Raw genomic sequence first — 27,172 nt, 5'->3', positions numbered from 1 at the left:
AATGCTGGGTACGGCCTTGCTTGTAGAACCTTCTTCACAACTCTAGGGTCCTGGGGTCTTAAATCATATGTGTGCGAATACTCTTTAATAACACTTATTCTGGAAACCTCTGTAGTGCGAGAAAAATAACAAGAAGCCTCATTTGGAAAAAAACGATCGGAATAAATATCATTATACAATTGAACCTGATCTGTGATGAGTTTTGCAGTTAATTATGAAAAGTAAGAGTGTTAAGTGGTTTGCAGAAGAAAACCCGTTTTAACCCGTAACAAGTTAGATGTATACTGAGGCAGTAGTATTTAGCAGCATGCTCCGTAGGATTTTTTGGATATGTTACTAGGAAATTAGGAAGTGACATTAGGAAAGGCAATAACGACATGTTATATACAAGGAATACAAGTGCCAGTTCTCTATGGTAAGATTTCTGTCAACTAGCAGATTTTTTTTTTACCAAGGGGCTACGCACTAAGTTGCAATTGTACACGTGAGGCTAAACCGGAGGCACATAATTAATGTTGTAGGCATGGGAGGTATTTATGTACTGTCTGTAACACACGCAAAAAGTGAGGTTTGGTTAATGATCATGAAGTAAAACAAAACAGGAGAAAAATTTGATGGTTTAGAAATAAATTTCGGCTATATGTTTGCAAATTAGGGGGTTGGGGGTAAAGCATAGCATATATTATATATGTAACCTAATCTAACCCTATCTAGGTACCCTTTTTTGGTAAATTTTCGGCAGTTCATACTATTGACCTACGAATAAAGTGAACATACTACTCGATGCCTTTTTTTATGCTCTTTACGAATATAACAATCATCCCCACCCCTTTATGTAGCAATTCAGGGTATATATTTGCACATTATGGGGTGGGGGGAAGGTTGGTTTAAAGTTTAAACTTACCTCTCATTTGCATCAGAAATAAACTTTACCCCCACCCCTAATGTGCAAATATATACCCTGAATTGGTATATAAAGGGGTGGGGATACAATTCATTTCCAACAAAAATGGGTAAATATTTACCAAATCAAATTATTGAGTTACAACTAAAGTGAATATACCACTCATTGCCTTTTTATATGCTCTATATGAATACAATAATCATTTTTGTCGGAAACAAATTTTAGCCCCACCCCTTTATATAGCAATTCAGGGTATATATTTGCACATTATGGGGGTGGGGTGGGTTTCAAGTTTAAGCTTACCTCTCATTTACATCAGAAATAAAATTACTCCCACCCCCCTAATGTGCAAATATATACCCTGAATTGGTATATATATAGAGGGAGTGGGGGCTAAAATTCATTTCAGACAAAAATGATTATTATATTCGGAAAAAGCATAAAAAAGGCATTGAGTGGTATATTCACTTTAGTCGTAACTCAATAATATGATTCAGTAAATATTTACCCAAAAATGATTGTTATATTGGGAAAGAGCTTAAAAAAAGGCATCGAGTATTATGTTTACTTTATTCGTAAGTGAATAATATGAACTGCCGGAAATCTATCCCTTTTCCCCCTAAACCCCAAAAAACAATAGTATAAATATTGTAAACGCCCTGACAAACCATGGAATCCAGTCCAATATTCGGTACTGGTGCATTAGATGGGCCTTTACAAGGAAACCAGTCACGAAAAACCCGCTACAGACGAGTTAGTTCAAGAGACCGCTGTAGAGTAATGCAATGCAAGGTGTGGTTTTCATTGCGTTTACGATATTTAAACTGTTGTTTTTTGGGGTTCAGGGGAAAAAAAGGTACCTAGGTTAGGTTGCGTATTTAATATATGCTATGCTTTATTTTTATGTGTTTTTGAATTCTCAGAAAGTAGTTGAGTTAGTGATTATCTTTCCCATACTTCAATAGTAGTCTACCACTGGAATTCATTTCTTTTTATGAACTAAAGATTATATTTACTCCAGGAATTTTCAATAGCACGGCTCTTGGCATAAGCCTAGAATTAATGTTATTGAGAAGAAAACATGTTAAGAAAACAATTCTTACTTCATAATATGCCCAAAAAAATGTAGTTAACAAATTTTGAAAGCAATTCCACTATACTCTACCCCAGCCCCTCCTTCCTGATGTTCAAATATATAGTCCAAATTATATATTTTCCATGCATTTTGCCAGGCGTCACTTTAGTTTCAACCCGTGAATTTAATCGACGCTGACGAAATCAAGAAACGAAAAAACACGGAAAATTTACAGTTTTGGCGATATATTTGAAAAATAGGGGGGGGGGAGTAAGTGTAGTGAAACTGCTTTCAAAATTTGGTAACTACAATTTTTCTGCGTATTTTGAAGTAAGAATTGTTTTCTTAACATGTTCCCTTTTCAATAGGCCCAATTCTAGGCTTACATGTGGCTTTTTTCTTCATCCTAAATTTAGTAGGCCTATTATAGCAGACGGGGGGGGGGTTCAAAACTTCTGTCCTTATTTTCTTATACATCTTGTATCTGATGTTGCAATTTTCACCAAGACTGAACCCTTTTTATGAAGTTTACCCCCTCCCCAGTCCAAACATTTTGGAAATTAGCAACACTCAAAACTTTAATTTTGTTACTTTAAACGATACTGGTGCATTATAACGACACTTCTAAAGAATTCAACTTTAGTTAATGCTAATGAAACAAAATAGGATGTATATATGATAGTTTATAAACAAATTTGGGCTATATATTTGCACATAAGGGGGGGGGGGGTAAAGCATAGCATATATTATATACGTAACCTAACCTAACCTAGGTTCCTTTTTCCCCCTAAGCCCCAAAAAACAACTGTTTAAATATCGTAAACGCAATGAAAACTACGCTTTAGATTCCATTTCTCAATAGCGGTCTCTTGAAAATAACTCGCCTGGCGGGTTTATAGATAGAAGTGTCGTTAATATGCACCAGTACCCTTTAAACTGTATCATCTATCACCATAAGGACTAGATTTATTTGTTTTGGACTTTTCAGCGATACAAAAAATCAGTGATTTCATAAGATCAATAGGAATTTAATGTAAAACCAATAGCCTATTGCTTCTGACATGATTAAATCCCTAGTGGTATGATTGATAACCTAGTTTTGTCTTAACCCTTTGACATGCAATATCCTGTTTCTACAGCTCTGGTCACTATGTGATAAATGCTGTAGGGTTGTCCACTGGGGATAGGTGGGGGGGATTTCCCCCTCTAGATTTAGAAAAAAAAATTTTTGGATTTTATTATAAAAATCAAAAAAAGAACAAAGCATTTCCCCCCTCGATTTTGAGTAATACTTTTTGTGTATCCCCATTAAAAAGCCTTAGTCCCTCCTTACATTTCCGTGCATTCGTGTCAATGAAGTGCTGATTTTTATTTTAAGTTAATTATCCTGGACATTCAGATGGTGACAAACATGACCTTGAATGAAGTTCTTACTTTATATCAAACCGCGTATGGCAAAGTGTTAAGAAATGTAAGTTATATGTCGTGTTGTTTTTATTTTCAAATTATAAAGTTATCTATTAGAAATGGTAGGTAAAACGCAAAATAGTTCATGCGAAGTTAAATTGGGAAGTTAAGGAACTTAAAGGCACTGAGTGAGGCAGGGGTGGATCCAGGGTTTTCTTTTGGGGGGGGGCAAAATAGATTGATCCGATAAACTTGCGTTAGGAGCAAGTTTAATTGACACAGTTTTGCGTTAATTAAGTAAATTACACTACTTTAGAAACACGAAAGGGATCTGGTCTACTCAGAATGTTTAAAAATGTATTAAATTTAAGTTATCGATCAAAAGTTATTCATATAAAGTATTGATAGTGTTTATCAAACAGTTCTTGGTAACGAACTGTAAGTAAGGAGCGATGCGGCTCAATAGTAACCGAAACCCAAAAAATGGAATTTTGACATCAGTAAGGTACATAAAAAAAACTTATTATGCTTATTAACTAAAAAACACAAGTTTTTTTAACTGAAAGTAAAGAGCGACATTAAAACTTAAAACGAACAGAAATTATTCCGTATATGAAAGGGGCTGTCCCCTCCTCAACGCCTCGCTCTTTACGCTAAAGTTTTTATTGTTTTAAAAAATAAATTTGTGAGACAGAGTCAGACTTCAGCGTAAACAGCGAGGAGTTGAGGAGGGGACAGCCCGTTTCATATACGGAATAATTTCTGTTCTTTTTAAGGTTTAATGTCGCTCCTTACTTTCAGTTAAAAAAACTTGTTTTTTTTAGTTAATTTCTGAACGTTTTTGAATTAATGCAGCTTTGATTTTGGCTCACTGTTCATGAATAATTAAAACGAAATTCGCATATTAATTTTCCTTTTTTCGCTAATTGGCTTTCTCGAAATTTTGTTCTGACGTAACTTACGAATTAACTTACGTAACTAATTTCTGTATTCGTATGTTTTGTTACGTATATTATGGGAGTTCGCCTAGTCAATACCTCGCTCTTTACGCTAAAGTTAAAATTTTGTTTAAATCACAAACCCCTGAATCACAAAGACCGTTTAATTAGAATAGATAGCTCTTTTGAAAGCACTAAGACAAAAAAAAAACAGTAGCGTAAAGAGCGAGGTATTGACTTGGGGGCGAACCCCCTCATATGCGTAATAATTTCTGTTCGTTTTAAGTTTTAATGTTGCTCCTTACTGTCACTTGAAAAAACTTGTTTTTTTTTATTTAATTTCTGATCGTTTTTTAAATAATGCTGGGAAATCCGTCGCCCCCTTCATAGAAATGTCCCTTACCCCAAGGAAACATCCTCCGCGGAAAGATTCTCTCAAGTAACCCCCTCCTCCAGCCCCTCCCCCACCAGAAAAAATCCTTCCTGAAAATGTCTGTATCCTAATAACTAGTACAATATGTAAACAATGGGCAAAGTTCATAACTTGCAGCCCTTCCCCTGAGAACTGTGGGAGATTCAGTCATCCTAAAAGACATATTTATTAGATTTTCGACTATGCTAAACAAAATGGCTATCTCAAAATTTTAATTGGGTGACTTCGGGAAAAAAATGAGCGTGGGAGGGGGCCAATTTGCCCTCCAATTTTTTTGGTCACTTAAAAAGGGCACTAGAACTTTTAATTTCCGTTCAAATGAGCCCTCTTACGATATTCTAGGACTACTGGATCGATACGATCACCCCTGGGATATAAAAAAACAAAAAAAACAAAAGAAAATTTGCATGATTTTTGAAAAATAGGGGAAACACCTCCTAAAAGTCAAGAAATGTTAATTAACATCACACCTTCAGATTCAGCGTATCCATGAACCCTATAGTAGAATTTTCAAGCTCCCATCTTTAAAAATGTGGAATTTTGTATTTTTTGCCAGAAAAAACATCACGGATGCGTGTTTTTTTGTTTTTTTCCCAAGGGTGATCGCATCAAACCAAAAAGATTGTAGGGCAACTGGCTCCCTCCAACCTATCTATTATCCTAAGGTTCATCCGATCAAAATTATCAGATAGACATTTTGTTCAGCATAGTTGAAAAGCCCAGTAACTATGTCTTTGAGAACACATAACCCCCACATCCCCTGGGGAAAGGTTTGTAATTCAGGAAATTTTCCCGGTGTCTACGTATAGCATTTTTTATTGGAATGTATACAGAGATTTGTCGGGGAAGGGGGACGTTTTCTGCTGCGGTTATTTTCTACGCGGATATTCTCCATGGAGAGGAAAGTTCCCTGGTGTTGAACTTTTCTAGGAATAGTTTGTAGTGAGGGAATTTGCCAAGATTCCTGTACAAAACTCTTTTTATTTGTCTTAATTTTTATTTGCCGACTCAATTTTTTTATGTGAGTATATTACGGGGAATTGTCCGAGGGAAACATTTACCGGGTTGGAATTGTTCAGAGTATCTTTCCGTAAAATATTACAAACTTTATGGATTATTGGGAAAGATACGGATATTTTTTCGAGGGAAGTATTAGTAGGAAGCTATCAGGAGGTACTAATTACACTGCGTACTGCCATCTACAATTAAGTCTAACGCTGACGGGATATAATTTATTCAAGGATTATCAATCGAGTCTAATGGGCTCAAGGTCAATTGATTTGTTGTTGTTCGTCTAGGTGTAATGGCTCCAAGGCGAAGTTTGCACATGCGCACTAAGGGGAAGAGATGTATTGATCTAGAACAAGAGGGGGAAGTAGATTTTTGAGAACTTGATTTACATAATCGGTGGGGGAATTATTGATCCACGAGTCTAACGGGAACAGGAAGCATGTGTCTCTCTCCAAGCCAATCAGGAAGGTTATGTAAGGTTTCCCATTACATCACAATTTGCCCTTGAGATTTTGCATATAACGGACATGTGTTGTGACTAAACTTTCATAAAGTTCTAAGACACCATGGATAAAGCATCGGATTTTATTGACTTGGAAGCTTTGGCTACATCAATTTATAATAAGTGTTCAGTTTAGTAAATTTTGTTAGTTTATTTTCAAATAAAATAATTTTACAAACTTAGCCCTCCTCTAGATTCAAAATGAGGGTGGAGCCCCCCCCCCACAATACAAACTCCACTATATGATGTTTATACTCGATAGAAAGCGTAAAATATGATTTTTTTTCCATTATGTAAACCCCATCCTCCCTTCCCTTACTTGACTTACAGATTTCCCGCAAAGATTTAAATAGCTGATAACACCCTTCAAAGTACATTTGGCATTGCTAAATATACAAGAATTTGGATAGCAAAAGCATCCGCTGAAAAGGATAGTTTTTACCGTCGAGTTAAAAGCAGTTTCATGTAGAAAGAGATTGCTTTAAGTAAGTTAATCCTTCGCAACCTGTATGGTAGAGGGAAAAGAGTTATTTCCAAAATTAAATATATATAAAAATATTTTTAGGACATTATGTAAAAGGGGGGAGGCGGGGAAGGCGCAAAGCCTAGCTTCTAACAGCTTCATTGTAAGGTGAAAACAAACTGTTTCTTCGTGTGAAAAGTAAGGGGGGATACACAGCTTTATTATGCGTAAATTGAATAGCACTTTTAACCTATGATCGCAAATTTTAGGCCTATAAGCTGGGTTAACGATATTTTTCTATTTAAAGCCTATAGACTGGAACATTAAATTTTTTTTTCTAAATGGTAAAAATAGAAACATCGATTTCTATCCTAAGGCTACAGACTACTGATCAGTCAAGATTTATTTTTTCACAAGTTGCGTAATAAAAACGTTTGATTTCTGAGCCTAGTATATTTTTTGTAAATTTTTAATCTTTGCTTTGCTGAAAAGGGGGGGGAGTTTCTTTGCGATAAATGCTTTCTAAACAAAATTCTGGTTATGGGGCAGGGGGTACTAATTGAAAACAATATGTTTCTTCGCGTGAAAAGTAAGGGGGCGGGTTTAAGAAAAAGATACATAGCTTTATTATGCGTAAATTGAATAGCATTTTTAACCTATGATCGCAAATTTTAGGCCTACAAGCTGTGTGTTAACGATCTTTTTTCTATTTTAAAGCCTATAGACTGGAACATTTAATTTTTTTTTCTAAATGGTAAAAATAGAAACATTGATTTCTATCCTAAGGTTATAGACGACTGATCAGTCAAGATTTATTTTTTCACAAGTTGAGTAATAAAAACGTTTGATTTCTAATCCTAGTATATTTCTCGCAAATTTTCACTTTTTGCTTTGCTGAAAAGGGGGGAGAGGCCTCTTTGCGATAAATGCTTTCTACACAAAATTCTGGTTATGGGGCGGGGGGTACTAATTTTTCTTCTGTAAAAAAGGGAATCATTTTTCCATTTTAAATTTTTTCATCTTTTTTAAGGACAATTATGAAGAATGCGCACCCCCTCCATCAAAGACAGCAACAGAGGGTGAGGCAGCCCCATCAGTGCCAGCCCCTATGCACTCTGGTCAAAAACTGAAAAGACAATGGGCCACAAGGACGGAGAACCCCGCTGTACAAGCCAGCGACATCGACACCGCATCTGTGCAAGCTCCTCTTCATCGAAACTCAATGCTGCCTCGTCAATTTACAGCCTTGACTGCACGATCCCGGTATATCGCTGGCCCATATACTCAAGATCGTGAGGTTGCCCCCAATCATGCTTTGCCCGAGTTTTCAAGAGCTGCCCCGTGTAGTCAAGATCAGGAGGTTGCCCTCCAGCATACATTGCCCGAGTTTTCTGGAGCTGTCCTGTCTACTCAACGTCAGGAGGTTGCCCCCCCCCTTCATGCTTTGCCAGGGCCTTCAGGCACACAAGTGCAGCCAGAATTTGGAAATGTAAGCATTTTTACCTCTACTTTCTACCTGGTTATAGAAATATCTACCTATTTCTTCCTACTTTTTTTAGCCTTTTCTTTTCACCATTTTTCAACACTGTAAAAGTGTGTCAGAGATATTAAAATGTTATTTTCGTTATAATATTAATCCCCCACCCCATCCATTGTTTTAAATTTCTCTGCTCCCTCCCCTCAGAGATACCTAAATATAATGTAATTTTTTTGCTTTTCAAAGAAACCGCTCTTTTTTAATCTTTCCTATCGCTTAATTTTCTCCGCCTTTTGCAAACATCTTCGCTATTTTTCAGCCAAATAATAATATTTTTAGCTAATTTCTAGTTTACTGTTAAAGAGCCTTTTATCTCACCATTGAAACTAATAATGCTATTTTTCGCTAGAATATTATAGTTTTCCCCGAGTTTTAAGGGACTTAGAAGTAAGCCTTTTTTTCGGCCTTTCATTTCATCACAGTAAAGGTATGTAAAAGATATTAAAAGACATTTTTTACTATTTTGAATCATTTCAAATGCTTGCAGTCACCCAGCTGAATTCTCATAGCGAAGCCAGATAAAAAGGCACTATATTCTTGTCATAATATGTTTACTGGTAAACGAATTATCAATCTTGAATATAAAAATTTCTTTAAAAAATATTTATATTCATTTCAATTCATGTTTTGCCCATAGAAGATAAAGAGTTTCATTAAGAATTTTTTTGGGGTTGATTTAAAAAAATCAAAACCTACTATGTTATCTTTTTAGATTGTATTAAGTTGGAACTTTGAGAATATATAGAGTAGGGAACCAAATGCTACTAAGCGCGTTTTAAATAATAATCCAATTTAAAAAATAGGGTGATTTAGACACTTTGAAAATAAACAATTTTCTTTTATAGGTTGTATTGGTACCTTATACTCCATCATCATCCTCATCGATTTGAGAAGAAGACGCATCTTTGGAGCTCTCAAACAATTCAACATGGAATGATATCAGTTTAGATCAATTTCCAGATAACATTGACAATTTTTTAGCAGACTTTTTTAATGTTGATTATAGCACAGTTGACCAGGGGGACTTGAGTCCAAACACCTTTAAGCTATTAGATAATTTTACCCGGGAATTAACAGGGAACCCTCCCCCCGCTGATTACATACTTCCACTTCAAACAACTGAAGTGTTTTCCCATAGCCCTATCGACGAACAATGTGGGGGAGGGGTTAGTGATAATATACAAGAGGGGGAGGATGAAATGTCTTCAAACAATCCTATTGATGAACAATGTGGGGGAGGGGGTGGTGATAATATACAAGAGGGGGAGGGGAGGGTGACAATATCCAATTTACATCATTTCCTGACTTTCAGCTCTCAAACTCAATTTTAAATGCGATAGTTGTTTACACCGCAACTTTTGGGGATCCTTTTAATTCGCTTTTGGGGGGTAATTTTGTGTTTGAACCTATAGAAATTGTACATGAATATTTAGATAGAATTTGTGCACTGCTAGAAAACCAGATTCAGTTGTGGGGGGTAGGGATTCAATTAAGGTTTGAATTGTTTTAAAGGTGTTTTATTTAAATGAGGGAAAAAGCGAGGTTCATCATCATTATGTACACACCGAGATGTTGGTCGTCTATCCGCATTTATAAAATTTTGAGGGTGTTTTTATAGAATGGATAGACCACATTATTACACATCTCGAAAATTATAGCGAAAATGGGAGTGGGTCTGTGGTTTTATTTGTTAAAAATTTAGGCGTTAATATTTGTAAATTTAAAGAAGATTTTATTTTAAGAGGGGGCATGAAGAGGGGGCAATAGTTTTAAAATATAATCCAGATTTAGAAGGATGTCAAGGCGTTCAACGAATCTGTTTTGAAACAGGTCAAAAATGTTTCATGTACGCTTTCCTCATATCAGCATTCGACCCTCTAGCACGTGACGCATCAAAGACGATTTTAGACTACCTGGCTGTGCATGGGAAGGAGGGATCCGATTTGACCACAGTAGATTTCACTTGTTTAGAGGGAAAATACCCAGTAACGCTCAGATCCTTTGATATTTTTGAAAGGGCCAAAGCTCATTTAAATATCGGCGTTACTGTGGTTCAATATGAAACAGAATTTGAGGATGGGGTTCGCTCTAAAAGAAGGGGATGGTGTTCCCAGTAAGAGGCCCGTCGATTGAATTGGTGAAGCACTGGGTTTGGTTGTTGTACACACCACCTAGTGAACCCAATGCAATTGGCCATTTCAACCCAATTACAGACATCAGTAGAGTTCTGGGGGATGGTAAGAATAAAGGGGTACGTTTCCACTGTCCAACATGTCTGTCTCGATTTTGGACATAATTAAAGTTACAAAATCATATGAAACATTGTAGACGGCATCGCTATCAGTCAGTGGAAACGGTTTTTTACGCTTTAAAAATTTTCAAAGTACCCTCCTTCAGAGCAATAGAATCTCTTTGGATTGTGAGGCGAAGGTAGTGGAAGTGAAAGATCCTCTATTTTCAAACCGTATCAAAGAACATCAGTATAATGTATTTTGATATACCCCCGCACAAAGAGACAGTTCTAACACTATGCAGCTGTCAGAAAGTTTCGAAACGTTGGATGAGGGAGATTTTATAACTTATTCACTGACCCAAGTAAGTGATATTAGTAAGGGCAATATTTCTCGCTTTAGAAACAACCAATACTCAAGGTTACAGTCCGCAGCGGATTATATCGTTATTCGAATTAAAAAAATATGTTGGGTTCGTAAGCGGGAGTTTAAAGAGGGGGATAAGGGGAAAGGGACTCGAGTGAAAAGAGGGGGGAAGGGGAGAGTCAGACATCACGACGACTTGTGGCAGGAAATATCATCTGGGGGTAGGAATTTTAGAAGGGTAGCACATCAATCGTGCAACATAAACGTTAGCCAGCAGTTATTTATTCCAGTTTTTATTCATAATTCAAATTATGATTTAAAATTTATTTTACCGGCTTTGGCACATGTGCATAGTGAGGGAGGGGGAGTAGAGAGTCCATGGGTAAATAATTCATTTACCTATAACGTCATCCTCAAATCAGCAGAGAAGCTGGCGCTTCTCGAGTTGAAATGACAGGTAGTAAATAATGGGCATACGTGTTGGAATAAAATCAGGTTTTTAGATTCCTTTAGTTTTTTCCCAAGGCATTGAGTCAATTGATTCAAGTGCAGAGAAGTGACAATTTTGATAGTTTTCCTTTGCTTAAACAGCACTTTCCAGACAGTAAAATGTATGACCTATTGACCTGTAAAGGTGTATATGCATACGACTATTACTGTTCTGACGCTCGCTTAAGCGAGGAGAAACTACCTCCAATTGAAGCTTTCTATAATTCACTCACCAACAGTGAATGCACAGCCGAGGAATACGAATTTGCCAAGAAGGTGTGGGCTAAGAGGAATTGTAAAACTGGATGGGATTATTGTAGACTGTACTTGGCCAGTGACGTTTTAACTCTGTTAGATATTGTCTGCAAGAACACAGACCAAATCTATTCAGAGTTTGGACTAGATATAGGATATTATTTTTCCACACCACATTTGGTGATGGACTTGATTTTAAAAATTAGTAGGTAGTAAATAGGCTTAATAACTGATGTAGATCAACACATTTTTTTAGAAATATCAATGAGGGGTGGGTATGTTTTTCATGGGGATCGCGTTTTGACAACAGATCATAGCGGACAAAACAGCACCGGTGCAAAGTCAAATGCAGTTTTCTTGGACATGAACTCGTTGTATCCCTTGGCAATGTCTCACTACTCTTTGCCGTGTGGGAACTATAAATGGCTTGAGAATCCTTGTAAGTTCCTCGACATTAACACCGTCGAGAACAATAAGCCACAGGGATGGTTCTTTGAAATTGATGGTCACATTCCATTGGCGCTTCATGGTTCAGTCAGTGAATTTATTTTCCCCTGTATCAATCAACCAGTGACCTAGGACTCACTGAGTCCATACAATCGATCATTGGTTGAGGATGTAGGGGTGCACTGGACCCCCTCTAAGCAGAAACTGATTGCAAATCTGGACCCTAAAGAGAATATCGTTGTTCATCATGTGCTTTTGCACTGGATGGTGAACAATGGTTTCAAGATCACCAAAATACATAGGGTCCTGCAATTCAATCAAAAACCCTATTTGAAGACGTTTATCGACACCTTTGTTGATAAACGCTCTCGGGCAAACACTAAAGTAGAGACGGAAATGTAAAAGTTCATTCTAAATTCAGCGTTTGGCAAAATGTGTGAAAGCATACGGAACAGATCTCGTTGCGACGTCGTGACTGACCCTCAAGAGTGTGGACGAATTATTGCTAACCCCAATTTTACAACGTTCACGAGTATACAGACAAGCATGGTTCTTCTACACAGTAAAAAGAGAAATGTGGTACTGAGCAAGAATAAAGCAGGAGGTAGTTCAGTACTTGGAATTTCCAAAAAGCTCATGTTGTCGTTTTTTTTAAAATTTGTGCAAGGTGCAATGGTCACGGGAGGGGGAGGTTCAAGTTTACTATGGGGATACAGATTCTCTGCTGTTGAAAGTAAAAACCGGCGAATTATTGGGAGATTTAGAAAATGGAGAACATCAGCTCGCGGATGGATTACACCAATTGGAATCCGCCCCTTTACCCCGAGTTGATGAAACATCAAACGCCAAATCAACTGCTAACGTTAAAATCAGAGACGGAGAGGGATTTTATATCCAAGGGGGTGTTCCCGGGTCCTAAAGTATATTGCGTAGAAACTCATAACAGGGATGTAAAGCAGGCGTGTAAAGGGGTGCCTACACATTTTGTAAAGAACAATTTCAACATGAGTGTGTTCAGAGACTGTGTAGAAAGTAGCCTAGTGCCGAGAGCACAAGTGCTTGCAATTTGCTCTCTACAGTATAAAAATTATACTGTAAGAGTGGAAAAGAATGCAATGTCATGTATATCCGACAAAGTCTTTGTGCTCAAGAATGGTGTAAGTGTACTACCCCATGGCCATTACCGTATTTCAGCCTGGGTTGAATGCATAGACTATCGCAATCAACTAGGTCTGGATAAATTAACATAACTCAAACCTGAATGCTCTAATCTAACCCAACCAAACCTAAACCTTTCATAAATTAACTAACCCAACCTAACCCAATCTGTAGCAGCAGCAGTGATGGCGACTATTGTATAAATTTTGTCCACAGCGACCCCGGGGGGTGGGGGGGTCCACCCCGCGGCCGGCTTTCGGCCCGGAGGGGGTTGGGGGTTCCGCCCGCGGCCGGCTTTCGGCCCGCGGTTCCCCAGAGGGTGGGGGTATCCTTTTAAAGTGTTCAACTGTGCTATTTTTAGTTCGTGTTCGTGTTTTTTTCTATGTGTTGTACAAATAGTGATGTTGTACAAATAGTGTGTTCTGGCTGGACAAAAAAGTGTTTCTAAAAATACTTGCTTGACAAAAAGTGGTTTTTATGACAATAAGTGTTGTACATAAAGTGTTGTTCTTGTTGAACAGAAGTGTTTTTTTTATCTTAATTAGAAACTCATAACAGGGATGTAAAGTAGGCGTGTAAAGGGGTGCCTACACATTTTGTAAAGAACAATTTCAACATGAGTGTGTTCAGAGACTGTGTAGAAAGTAGCCTAGTGCCGAGAGCACAAGTGCTTGCAATTTGCTCTCTACAGTATAAAAATTATACTGTAAGAGTGGAAAAGAATGCAATGTCATGTATATCCGACAAAGTCTTTGTGCTCGAGAATGGTGTAAGTGTACTACCCCATGGCCATTACCGTATTTCAGCCTGGGTTGAATGCATAGACTATCGCAATCAACTTGGTCTGGATAAATTAACCTAACTCTAACCTAAATGCTCATAACCCTAACCCAACCAAACCTAAACCTTTCATAAATTAACTAACCCAACCTAACCCAACCTGTAGCAGCAGTGACGGTGACTATTGTATACATTTATTCCACAGTGACCCCGGGGGGGTGGGGGGTCCCGCCCACGGCCGGTTTTCGGCCCGGAGGGGGTTGGGGGTTCCGCCCGCGGCTGGCTTTCGGCCCGCGGTTCCCCAGAGGGTGGGGGGTATCCTTTTAAAGTGTTCAACTGTGCTATTTTTAGTTCGTGTGCGTGTTTTTTTCTATGTGTTGTACAAATAGTGTTGTTGTACAAATAGTGTGTTCTGGCTGGACAAAAAAGTGTTTCTAAAAATACTGATGCTGGACAAAAAGTGTTTTTTATGACAATAAGTGTTGTACATAAAGTGTTGTTCTTGTTGAACAGAAGTGTTTTTTTATCTTAATAAATGTTGTTTTAATAGAGGGGTTTTTTTACCTTAATAAATTTTGTTCATGTTTGAGAATAAATACAGTTTTTGTTCTTGTTGAATAAGTGTTCTCATATCAACTAAATGAATGAAATATTTTTTTTGTTGTTCCTGTAGTAAATAGATCTATGAATAAATTTACTACTTATTAATTGGACATGTATGGTTTACAGTTAGTTGTAGTCTGACTGTTGTCAACAGCAGTAGCAGTATGTATCAATTTAAAACACCATTCAGGTCGTTTCTGTGTGGTCCATCAATGTGTGGGAAAACGACACTTTTAGCTAAAATAGTTTAAAATTGTAATAAAATGTTTTTGGAAAAACCAAAGAAAGTTTATTTTTGCTATAGTATTTGGCAGGAGTCCTATGATCAAATAAAAGCTATTACCACACCCATAACAATATAATTCATACGGGGACTTGATGTTTTCAATAGTATTGAACCAAACTCATGGTTGATTATTGATGATTTGGCTGAATCCATTGAACAGTTCTCACGAAAATGCTACAGCTGTTCACTGTTCGCTCACATCACGAAAACATTTCCATAACCCTGGTTCTACACAACCTCTTTCATCAGAGCAAATGTATGAGAACCCTTGCTTTGAATTGCACCATCTATATTATCTATCGAGTTGTTCGTGATTCTAGCTCGCTAATAACTCTCAATAAGCAAACCACCGGGCGCCCCCAATTTTGCTCTCAGCGTACACTCAGGCGACAAATAAGCCCTACGGCTACACTTTGCTAGATCTTAATCAGAGCACACCCGAGGATCTACGTGTAGTCACAGATATTTTCGACAAAGAAATTACTGTATATCTTCCGGTGAACAGTAGAAAAAGCTATTAGTTGCCATTATGACACTGAAGAAACTACACAAACAACGGCGTTTATTTTCCGTTTTAGGCACTTCAAAGCCTCCACTCAGGAAGGCCATACTCAAACATGGTGTTGACAATGATTTCATTAATCTAATATCTGAATTTTGTTTAAATTAACTGAGGGCAATGTACACTTGCCAGAAGGTGTTAGATAACAGACAAAGCAACATCGTTCCACTCTACGCGCCTTGGCTTGCAAAAACAAGGGAAACAATTTTAAATGAAAACCTCTCCTTCAAGCGGGCGGTAGCTTTTTTACACTTTTATTGCCAATAATTGCAGGACTTGTAAACAGTTTGCTCTATAGAATGGCTAAACCCTATAAATTGACGCCATTTGAACTTTCCTCTCGCCCGTGGAACATTTTGAAGACAATCTAAGCAAATTAATTAATGATGAGAATATTGCCGATGACAAAAAGCTAGTTTTACTTCAAGATGCATTGCGACGTGTGGACAAACATAGACCTTATCGTGAGCGATCCACCGCCGTCACCATCACAGATCCCTCTAAACAGGAAACATCTCCTCAAGATTCAGCAGTGCAATCAAAAGAGAAGGAAATGAATTCCCTAGTGTCAACAATTGGAAACCTATTGCCAGTGACCTATGGAGAACAGAGTAAAACAGTATTATCATATCTCATGTTGAAAACTGGTGGTGATGATCAAGTTCAAGTTGACAACGCAGGGAAACGAATTATAATTCAGGGGAAATGTTATAATCTAGTTGATATAATTTGTGATATGGTGACTAATTGTAAAGGAATTTTATCGTTTGAAAATAATCTATACACCTTTCTAAATGCAATAAACTTCCCAAAAAGTCTTATTGGCAATAAACAAATTCTAAAGAAACTAAGAGAATATAGTCCTCCAACAGCACCAACACCACCATTTAAAAAAGAATAAGATTCAATATTTGATAATACTAGCAGCAGCAGCAGCAGCAATGATTTTATAACACCTGTGGCTGCTATTCTAAAGCGTAGACAGATTGATTCACCCTCCAGTGTGCAAAAAGTGAGTGAACATTACACTACGTGTTTGCGTTGAAAATGGTTGAAGTTCTGAAGCATGTCTATGAAAATATTGGTGAATTTGGAAGTCTAAGTTCCCCCAAAACGCTTTCTAAAGTTGCCTCTGGCAGCACATTAAAAAAAGCAAAGGAGTATCTACAGAATTAACCGAGTTACAAACTGCATCGGTATCGCAGGCTTCGTGGCAAACAATATCGACAAACTAAAGCCTTCTTCCCTCTGCATATAATGCAAACTGATCTTTTAACTTCAGACGCGATTCAACGGCGTCATAATACACCGTAAAAATATATTCTAGTGGCAATCAGTGTTTTTATTTGCTATGCCTATGGCAGTTTATTATGAGCAATGAAATTGATTGAAGCTTCTTAGACCATATAAATAATTTTTGAGCAGATTTGACGTAAAACAATTCACAAGGATCGTGTTAGTAAATTGTTCATTACTGTTATGCAGGAAGTTTCATTGCAATATTATACAACGCTCTATCATGTTGATCACCTGAGGCCGAATGCACTGGCGGAACAATTGATGAGAACGATTCGTCTATTAATTTCAAGAATTTGTACACTGAAAAATACACCTGCTTTTATTCATGATTTAGATGAAATCATGCAGATATACAACCAACGACCACATCGATCTCTGTCCAACTCAAGCCCTCGGGAAGTTCATTGCAGTGAAAATACATTTGATGCTTTCTAAAGCAATATTCCAATGGCAATGAGATGAAGAAGAAAAAGAAGAAATTCAATGTTGGTGATACTGTTCGAATTAATAGAACAACCAACATTTTTGAAAAGTGGAATTATTTATGGAGCACTGAAAATCCTAGACACTACACCCACGACATATCGGCTGCGAGACACTAAAGATGATGAAATTCTCGGCGGTTTTTATGAATATGAACTGCAAAAAGTTAGGAACACTAGTGAAATTTATCAAATTTAAAAGATATTAAAGAGTCGTACTCGTAGGGGAAAGAGACAGTTGCTTGTTCGCTGGCTAGGATACAACTCTGATTTTGATTCTTGTGTCAGTGCTGAAGATATTAACAATGCCCAATGATTTCTATGTGACTTTCATGTCCAATGTTTCTGATCCTCTCTACAATGATTTGAATAGAACAAGTGCTTTTTGGACGAAACTCTCTCCCACCATCAAATTCAATGACAGAAAGTATGAAGTGGCTCTTGTCGACTGTATTCTCAAAAATACCTGCGACATCCTGAGAAACGATCGAAAATATGAGATAAAAGTTATACTATTCGATTGGTCCTTCTTTGCAGCGTATGAATGGGCTGAAGCACTTAAATCTAGTGAATATCCTCATGTCACATTGAAATATAAAGAATATGGTAATATGATGGAATTTTGTGCAAAAATCAATAGAAAAATCTTATATCGTAGGAATGGTTCATTCCATTTTAATTATTCAATGGAATACGATAGGATTTACATTACTTCACCTGTCGACACTGAAATGATTCATCTTAGTGATAATCTGAGAGATGTTCTTGGCTTTAAACAGAATATGATCATTGGTAGAAATGCTGCAACTGTTAACGGGATAGATAATGTTATTTTCGCTGATTATCGACCTGGTTTCACCTCAGATACTTGTATAATTTCTCTATGCTTCATTTGTGGCAACGTCCCGGGTTGGCAATAGCATTGTTACGCTCCTACGAGTTCTTGAACGAAAAACCAATCAAGAACATATTCACCACTACAATATAAAGCATCTTCAGTATATTCCCGTAAACACTTCCTATTTGGAACTCTGTCAGTTAACACTAAGAACTGAAATAGGTGACCCCCTAGCAATATTAAAAGGTTTGACTGTGATTACATGCCATTTTCGACCCATCGTTCAACAAGATGTCTAATAGAGAAGTGGTATTCATTTTTCCTGATATTGACTGCTATGTTAATACTCATGGCCCAAGACAACAGGGCAATGGAATGGACTGTTCCAAAGGTCGCTCGTCATTGTCTGACTACGGTCTTGGCAGTTGGTTTGCTAAGCTGTTTCGTTCGGCACTACCTCTGGCTAGAAAATATATTGTACCGGCTGCGACAGATTTCACACTATACGATACACTATACACTATACGATTTGAGCTCTGGCAAGGATTTTAAAAAAAGTGCTTTGGAAAATCTTAGGTCCAGTGCGCGAACCCTTAGCGAGAGATTAAAACAAAATGGAAAAAGTTTAAAAAGGTCGAGAAACAATGCATCACTCATCTGTCTCTAATCAGGTCAAAAACGAAAGACATCCTCTCTGGCAGATAAAAGAAGGAAAAATCCAATACGCATAATGAGCAGTAGTAGAAGAAGAAGCCCCAGGAAGAGAATTGTTAGATCGAAACCAGATTTCTTTTCCTAAGATGTACTACCTACTGCATAAGGATTTCCAACCTTCAATCACCTCCTCATTGAATCTATTCACTGCAGAAAATGTTGATGTGAGTGTAAAACATGGATACTATGAACAATTTTATCCTCAACAACCCCTCTCCGATAATATCCACTTTCAAATTTGTTCCAATGAAGACTATTTTATGGACATGTCTTCGACATTTATAGATTTACAAATGAAAGTCTGGATATCCGATAATACATTGCCAATTCTTGCCAATGGAATATCCGATGAAAATTGTATATTGCATAATTTATTTCGTCAAATCAGTGTCTACATCAATGGCACGCTGGTGAGCACAAGCAACAATCTCTCAAATTATACAAGCTATATGCAATTCATGCTGATGACACCCAAGTCATACAAGGAATTGATAGGCATCTCCAATGGATATGAATATATTACTAATACTGATAGTACAGATGCACTTAAAAATGCTACAACTAGTGAATTACATCTAGTTGGAAAAATATATCATGAAATATTTAATATACTCCTATGGCTACCACCCAATATTAAAGTGGATATAAAGTTGACGCTTGCACCATCCAATTTCATTTTACGAAAAGAACTTGCTGCCAATCCCGATGTAACTCTCTCCCTCACCTTAGCAATACTTCATGTACGCAAACAACAAGTCATGAGTTCTGTTGCTTTGGCAGTGGAAAAACTGAGAGCCAGTGGAAATATTATTAAACTACTTGTTCCTCATACAATTACGAATCAACGTCATATTCCAAATATATAACATTAATTAAGCTTAGTGTTACGCCCCAAAAGCTACGAACCGGAGAAAATTTGCATGATTTTTGAAAAATAGGGAGAAACGCCCCCTAAAAGTCAAGAAATGTTAATTAACATCACACCTTCAGATTCAGCGTATCCATGAACCCTATAGTAGAATTTTCAAGCTCCCATCTTTAAAAATGTGGAATTTTGTATTTTTTGCCAGAAAAAAACATCACATATGCGTGTTTTTTTTTGTTTTTTTCCCAAGGGTGATCGCATCGAACCAAAAAGATTGTAGGGCAACTGGCCCCCTCCAACCTATCTATTTTCCTAAGGTTCATCCGATCAAAATTATCAGATAGCCATTTTGTTCATCATAGTTGAAAAGCCCAGTAACTATGTCTTTGAGAACACATAACCCCCACAGCCCCTGGGGAAAGGTTTGTAATTCAGGAAATTTGCCCGGTGTCTACGTATAGTATTTTTTATTGGGATGTATACAGAGATTTGTCGGGGAGGGGGAAAATTTCTGCTGGGGTTATTTTCTACGCGGATATTCTCCATGGAGAGGAAAGTTCCCCGGTGTTGAACTTTTCTAGGAATAGTTTGTAGTGAGGGACTTTGCCAAGATTCCTGTACAAAATTCTTTTTATTTGTCTTACTTTTTATTTGCCGACTCAATTTTTTTATGTGGGTATATTATGGGGAATTGTCCGGGGGAAACATTTACCGGGTTGGAATTGTTCAGAGTATCTTTCCGTAAAATATTACAAACTTTATGGATTATTGGGAAAGATACGGATATTTTTTCGAGGGAAGTATTAGTAGGAAGCTATCAGGAGGTACTGATTACACTGCGTGCTGCCATCTACAATTAAGTCTAACGCTGACGGGATATAATTCATTCAAGGATTATCAATCGAGTCTAATGGACTCAAGGTCGATTGATTTGTTGCTGTCCGTCTAGGTGCAATGACTCCAAGGTGAAGTTTGTAAATGCCCACTAAGGGGAAGAGATGAATTGATCTAGGACAAGAGGGGGAAGTGGATTTCTGAGAAATTTATTTATATAATCGGTGGGGGAATGTATTGATCCACGAGTCCAACGGGAAACAGGATCACGTGTTTCTTTTTAAGCCAATTAGGGAGGCTATGTAAGGTTTCTCATGATATCACAATTTGCCCTTGAGATTTTGTATATAACAGACATGTGTTATGATTAAATTCTTATAAAGTTCTAAGGCACCATGGATAAATCATTGGATATTAATGATTTTGAAACCCCAGCTGCATCAATTTATATTATGTGTTCTGCTTAGTAATTTTTTTTACCTTGTTTTCGAATAAAATCATTTTACATAGTCACCCCTCCAGTAAATTCAAATTCAGGTGATAGCCCCCCCCCCCCACAATACAAACTCCACTATATGATGTTTATACTCGATAGAAAGCGTAAAATATGCTTTTTTTCCATTATGTAAACCCCATCCTCCCTTCCCCCCTCCCTGTTTATGGCTTTAATTCTGTTTTTGATAAATTCCGTATCTTACCTAAAATCCAGTGTTTACTTTCTTTCAATCCCTTCATATGCTGTTTTCACCGCTATGGTTTGACTTACAGATTTCGCGCAAAGATTTAAATAGCTGATAATTACTGACACCCTTCAAAGTACATTTTGCATTGCTAAATATACAAGAATTTGGATAGCAAAAGCATCCACTGAAAAGGATAGTTTTTCCCATCGAATTAAAAACAGTTTCATGCAGAAAGAGATTGCGTTAATTAAGTTAAGCCTACGCAACCTGTATGGCAGAGGGAAACGAGTTATTTCCAAAATTGAATATATATAAAAATATTTTTAGGACATTATGCACAAGGGGGGAGGCGGGGAAGGGGCAATGTCTCGCTTCTAACAGCTTAGTTGTAAGGTGAAAACAAACTGTTTCTTCGCGTGAAAAGTAAGGGGGGATACACAGCTTTATTATGCGTAAATTGAATAGCATTTTTAACCTATGATCGCAAATTTTAGGCCTATAAGCTGGGTTAACGATATTTTTCTATTTTAAAGCCTATAGACTGGAACATTAAAAAATTTTTCTAAATGGTAAAAATAGAAACATTGATTTCTATCCAAAGGCTATAGACTACTGATCAGTCAAGATTAATTTTTTCACAAGTTGCGTAATAAAAACGTTTGATTTCTGAGCCTAGTATATTTTTTGTAAATTTTAATTTTTGCTTTGCTGAAAAAGGGGAGAGAAGCTTCTTTGCGATAACTGCTTTCTAAACAAAATTCTGGTTATGGGGCGGGGGGTACTAATTGAAAACAATATGTTTCTTCGCGTGAAAAGTAAGGGGGGCGGGTTTAAGAAAAAGATACATAGCTTTATTATGCGTAAATTGAATAGCATTTTTAACCTATGATCGCAAATTTTAGGCCCATAAACTGTGTGTTAACAAGCTTTTTTTTTCTATTTTAAAGCCTATAGACTGGAACATTTAAATTTTTTTTCTAAATGGTAAAAATAGAAACATTGATTTCTATCCTTAGGTTATAGACTACTGATCAGTCAAGATTTATTTTTTCACAAGTTGCGTAATAAAAACGTTTGATTTCTAAGCCTAGTATATTTCTTTCAAATTTTTACTTTTTGCTTTGCTGAAAAGGGGCTTTTGTGCGATAAATGCTTTCTAGACAAAATTATGGTTATGGAGTGGGGGGTACTAATTTTTCTTCTGTAAAAAGGGGAATCATTATTTCATACTAAATTATTTCTTCTTTTAAGGACAATTATGAAGAATGTGCACCTCCTCCATCAAAGTGAGCAAGAGAGGGTGAGGCAGCCCCATCAGTGCCAGCCCCTATGCACTCTGGTCAAAAACTGAAAAGACAATGGGCCACAAGGTTGGAGAACCCCGCTTTACAAGCCAGCGACATCGACACCGCATCTGTGCAAGCTGCTCGAGACTCAATGCTGCCTCGTCAATTTACAGCCTTGACTGCACGAGCCCGGTATATCGCTGGCCCATCTACTCAAGATCGTGAGGTTGCCCCCCATCATGCTTTGTCCGAGTTTTCAAGAGCTGTCCCGTCTATTCAAGGTCAGGAGGTTACCCTCCAGCATGCATTGCCCGAGTTTTCAAGAGCTGTCCTGTCTACTCAAGCTCAAGAGGTTGCCCCCTTCATGCTTTGACCGGGCCTTCAGGCACACAATTGAAGTCAGAATTTGGAAATGTAAGCATTTTTACCTCTACTTTCTACCTGGTTATAGAAATTTCTACCTATTTCTTCCAACTTTTTTTAGCCTTTTCTTTTCACCATTTTTCAACACTGTAAAAGTGTGTCAGAGATATTAAAATGTTATTTTCGTTATAATATTAATCCCCCACCCCATCCATTGTTTTAAATTTCTCTGCTCTCTCCCCTCAGAGATACCTAAATATAATGTAATTTTTTTATTTTTCAAAGAAACCGCTCTTTTTTAATCTTTCCTATCGCTTTATTTTCTCCGCCTTTTGCATGCATCTCCGCTATTTTTCAACCACATAATAATATTTTTAGCTAATTTCTAGTTTACTCTTAGAGAACCTTTTGTCTCACCATTTGAAATTAATGATGCTAATTTTCACTAGAATATTGTAGTGTTCCCCGAATTTTAAGGGAGTTCGTAGTAAGCCTTTTTTGGCCTTTCAATTCCCCACATTAAAGGTATTTAAAAGATATCAAAAGACATATTTTACTATTTTGAATCATGTCACATGCATGCATTCACCCTGCTGAATTCTCATAGCGAAGCCAAATAAAAAGGCACTATATTCCGGTCATAGTAGGGTAAATGGTAAACGAATGCTTAATCTTGCATCTACAAATTTCTTGAAAACAACTTTCTATCCATTTCAATTTATGTTTTCCCAAAGCAAATAAGGAGTATTAATATGAAATTTTTTTGAGGGGTTGTTTGAAAAAGATCAAAACCTTCTATGTCATCTTTTAGATTGTATTAACTTGGAACTTTCAGAATATATATAGAGTAGGGAATTAACTGCTACAATGTGCATGTAAATAATAATCCAATTTTAAAAATAGGGGTGATACTTTGAAAATAAACAATTTTCTTTTATAGGTTGTATTGGTACCTTATTCTCCATCATCATCCTCATCGATTTGAGAAGAAGACGCATCTTTGGAGCTCTCAAACAATTCAACATGGAATGGTATCATTTTACAACAAATTCCAGATAACATTGAAAATTTTTTAGCAGACTTTTTTAATGTTGATTATAACAGCGCTGATCAGGGGGACTTGAGTCCATTCACCTTTAAACTATTAGATAATTTTAGCCGAGAATTAACAGTAAGCCATCCCCCCGCTGATTAAAAACTTCCAGATTAAACTAATGAAAGGGCTTTCCACAGCCCTATCGACTAACAATTTGGAGGAGGGGGTGGTGATAATATACAAAAGGGGGAGGATGAAATGTCTTCAAACAATCCTATTGATGAACAATGCGAGGGAGGGGTGGAGATAATATACAAGAGGGGGAGGGGGAGGGTGACAATATCCAATTTACATAATTTCCTGACTTTCAGCTCTCAAACTCAATTTTAAATACGATAGTTGTTTACACTGCAACTTTTGGTGACCCTTTTAATTCGCTTTTGGGGGGTAATTTTGTGTTTGACCCTGTAGAAATGTTTGTCCATGAATATGTAGATAGAATTCGTGCACTGCTAGAAAACCAGATTCAGTTGTGGGGAGGTAGGGATTCAATTAAGGTTTCAATTGTTTTAAAGGTGTTTTATTTAAATGAGGGAAAAAGCGAGGTTTATCATCATTATGTACACACCGAGATGTTGGTCGTCTATCCGCATTTAGAAAATTTTGAGGGTCTTTTTATGGATTGGATAGACCACATTATTACCCATCTCGAGAATTATAGCGAAAATGGTAGTGGGTCTGTGGTTTTATTTGTTGAAAATTTAAGCGTTAATATTTGTAAATTTAAAAAAGATTTTATTTTAAGAGGGGGGCATAGGGAAGGGGCAATAGTTTAAAATATAATCCAGATTTAGAGGGATGTAAAGGTTTTCAACGAATCTGTTTTGAAACAGGTCAAAAATGTTTCAAGTACGCTTTCCTCATATCAGAATTCGACCCTCTAGTACGTGACGCATCAAAGACGAATTTAGACTACTGGGCTGTGCATGGGAAGGAGGGGTCCGATTTGACCGAAGTAGATTTCACTTGTTTAGAGGGAAAATACCCAGTAATGCTCGGATCCATTGATATTTTTGAAAGGGCCAAAGCTCATTTAAATATCGGCGTTACTGTGGTTCAATATGAAACAGAATTTGAGGATGGGGTTCGTTCTAAAAAGAAGGGGGTGGTGTTCCCAGTAAGGGGCCCGTCAATTGAATTGGTGAAGCACTGTGTTTGGTTGTTGTACAGGCCATCTAGTGAACCCAATGCAAGTGTCCATTTTATCCCTATTACCGACATCAGTAGAGTTCTGGGGGAAAGTAAGACTAATGGGGTACGTTTCTACTGTCCACATGCCTGTCTCAATTTTGGACATAATTAAAGTTACAAAATCATATAAAACATTGTAGACGGCATGGCTACCAGTCAGTGGAAACGGTTTCAGGTGTTAGGGCCATTTTACGCTTTAGAAATTTTCAAAATACCCTCCTCCGGAGCAATAAAATCTCTTTGGATTGTGAAGCGAAGGTAGTGGAAGTGAAAGATCCTCGATTTCCAAATTGAATCAAAGAACATCGAGTCATTGCAGTCTCCTATGCCCACGCGCAAAGAGACAGTTCTAACACTAAGCAATTGTTAGAAAAAGTCGAAACGTTGGGTGAGGGTGATTTTATGATCAAGGCACTGACTCAATTAATTAAAATGGCAATTGACACTATGCCTAGTTTGACGAATAACCATTATCCAATGTTATTGCCTGCAGAAGATTGTCTCACGATTAAAAATCAAAACATTTGTGGGGTTTGGAATGGGGAGTTTGACGAGGGGGCTACGAGGGACGGGAATAGAATGAAAAGAGGGGGGAAGGGGAAAGTCAGAGATCACAATGACTTGTGGCAGGAAATATCATCTGGGGGTAGGAATTTTAGAGGGGTAGCGCATCAATCGTGCAACATAAACGTTAGCCAGCAGTTTTTTATTCCAGTTTTTATTCATAGTTCAAATTATGATTTAAAATTTATTTTACCGGCATTGGCACGTATGCACAGGGAGGGAGGGGGAGTAGATAGTCCATGGGTAAATAATTCATTTACCTATAACATCATCCCCAAATCAGCAGAGAAGCTGGCGCTTCTCGAGTTGAAATGACAGGTCGTAAATAAAGGACATATGTGCTTTAATAAAATCAGACTCTTAGATTCTTTTAGTTTTTTCCCAAGGCATTGAGTCATTTGATTCAAGTGAAGAAAAGCGACTATTTTGATAGTTTTTCTTTGCTTTAACAGCACTTTCCAGAAAGTGAAATGTATGACCTATTGACCTGTAAAGGTGTATATGCATACGAATATTACTGTTCTGGCGCTCGCTTAAGCGAGGAGAATCTACCTCCAATTGAAGCTTTCTATAATTCACTCACCAACAGTGAATGCAAAGCCGAGGAATACGAATTTGCCAAGAACGTTTGGGCTAAGGGGAATTGTAAAAATGGGTGGGATTATTGTAGACTGTACTTGCCCAGTGACGTTTTAACTCTGTTAAATATTATCTGCAAGAACACAGACCAAATCTATTCAGAGTTTGGACTAGATATAGTATATTATTTTCCACACCACATTTGGTGATGGACATGATTTTATAAATTAGTAGGGAGGAAATAGGCTTAATAACTGATGTAGATCAACACCTTTTTGTAGAAAGATGAGGGGCGGGTATGCTTTTCATGGGGATTGCGTTTTGACAACAGATCCTAGCGGACAAAACAGCACCGGTTCAAAGTCAAATGCAGTTTTCTTGGACATGAACTCATTGTACCCCTCGGCAATGTCTCACTACTCTTTGCCGTGTGGTAACTATAAATGGCTTGAGAATCCTTGTGAGTTCCCCGACATTAACACCATTGAGGACAATAAGCCACAAGGATGGTTCTTTGAAATTGATGGTCACATTCCATTGGCGCTTCATGATTCAGTCAGAGATTTTGTTTTCCCGTTTATCAATCGACCAGTGACTAAGGACTCACTGAGTCCCTACAATCGATAATTGGTTGAGGCTATGGGGATGCAACGGACCCCCTCTAAGCAAAAAATGATTGCAAATCTGGACCCTAAAGAGAATATCGTTGTTCACCATGTGCTTTTGCACTGGATGGTAAACAATGGTTTCAAGGTCACCAAAATATATAGGGTCTTGCAATTCAATCAAAAAACCTATTTAAAGACGTTTATCGACACCTTTGTTGATAAACACTCTCGGGCAAACACTAAAGTAGAGACGGAAATGTACAAGCTCATTCTAAAGTCAGTGTTTGGCAAAATGTGTGAAAGCATACGCAACAGATCTTGTT

At 37.4% G+C, this 27,172-nt stretch overlaps 1 protein-coding gene across 2 annotated transcripts in view; it reads left to right on the top strand.

Annotated features, from left to right (window-relative positions):
* Nucleotides 1–304: 304 nt before the first annotated feature.
* The window catches only part of LOC148947928 (scoloptoxin SSD14-like), a 189,367-nt gene continuing 162,499 nt past the window's right edge, over nucleotides 305–27,172 (top strand). For both annotated transcript variants that reach the window (XM_089095569.1, XM_089095570.1), the window contains exon 1: nucleotides 305–415. In XM_089095569.1, coding sequence (XP_088951695.1) covers nucleotides 378–415 — 38 coding nt within the window. In that variant the 5' untranslated portion in view covers nucleotides 305–377. The remainder of the gene's footprint in view (nucleotides 416–27,172) is intronic.

Source organism: Artemia sp. Qi Xiang Cuo, chromosome 10 (assembly GCF_049724085.1).
Source record: "Artemia sp. Qi Xiang Cuo chromosome 10, ASM4972408v1, whole genome shotgun sequence".
NCBI classification, from domain to species: Eukaryota; Metazoa; Arthropoda; class Branchiopoda; order Anostraca; family Artemiidae; genus Artemia; species Artemia sp. Qi Xiang Cuo.
The sequence above is the reverse complement of the archived record's forward strand: the minus strand, read 5'-3'. Positions and strand labels throughout refer to the sequence as shown.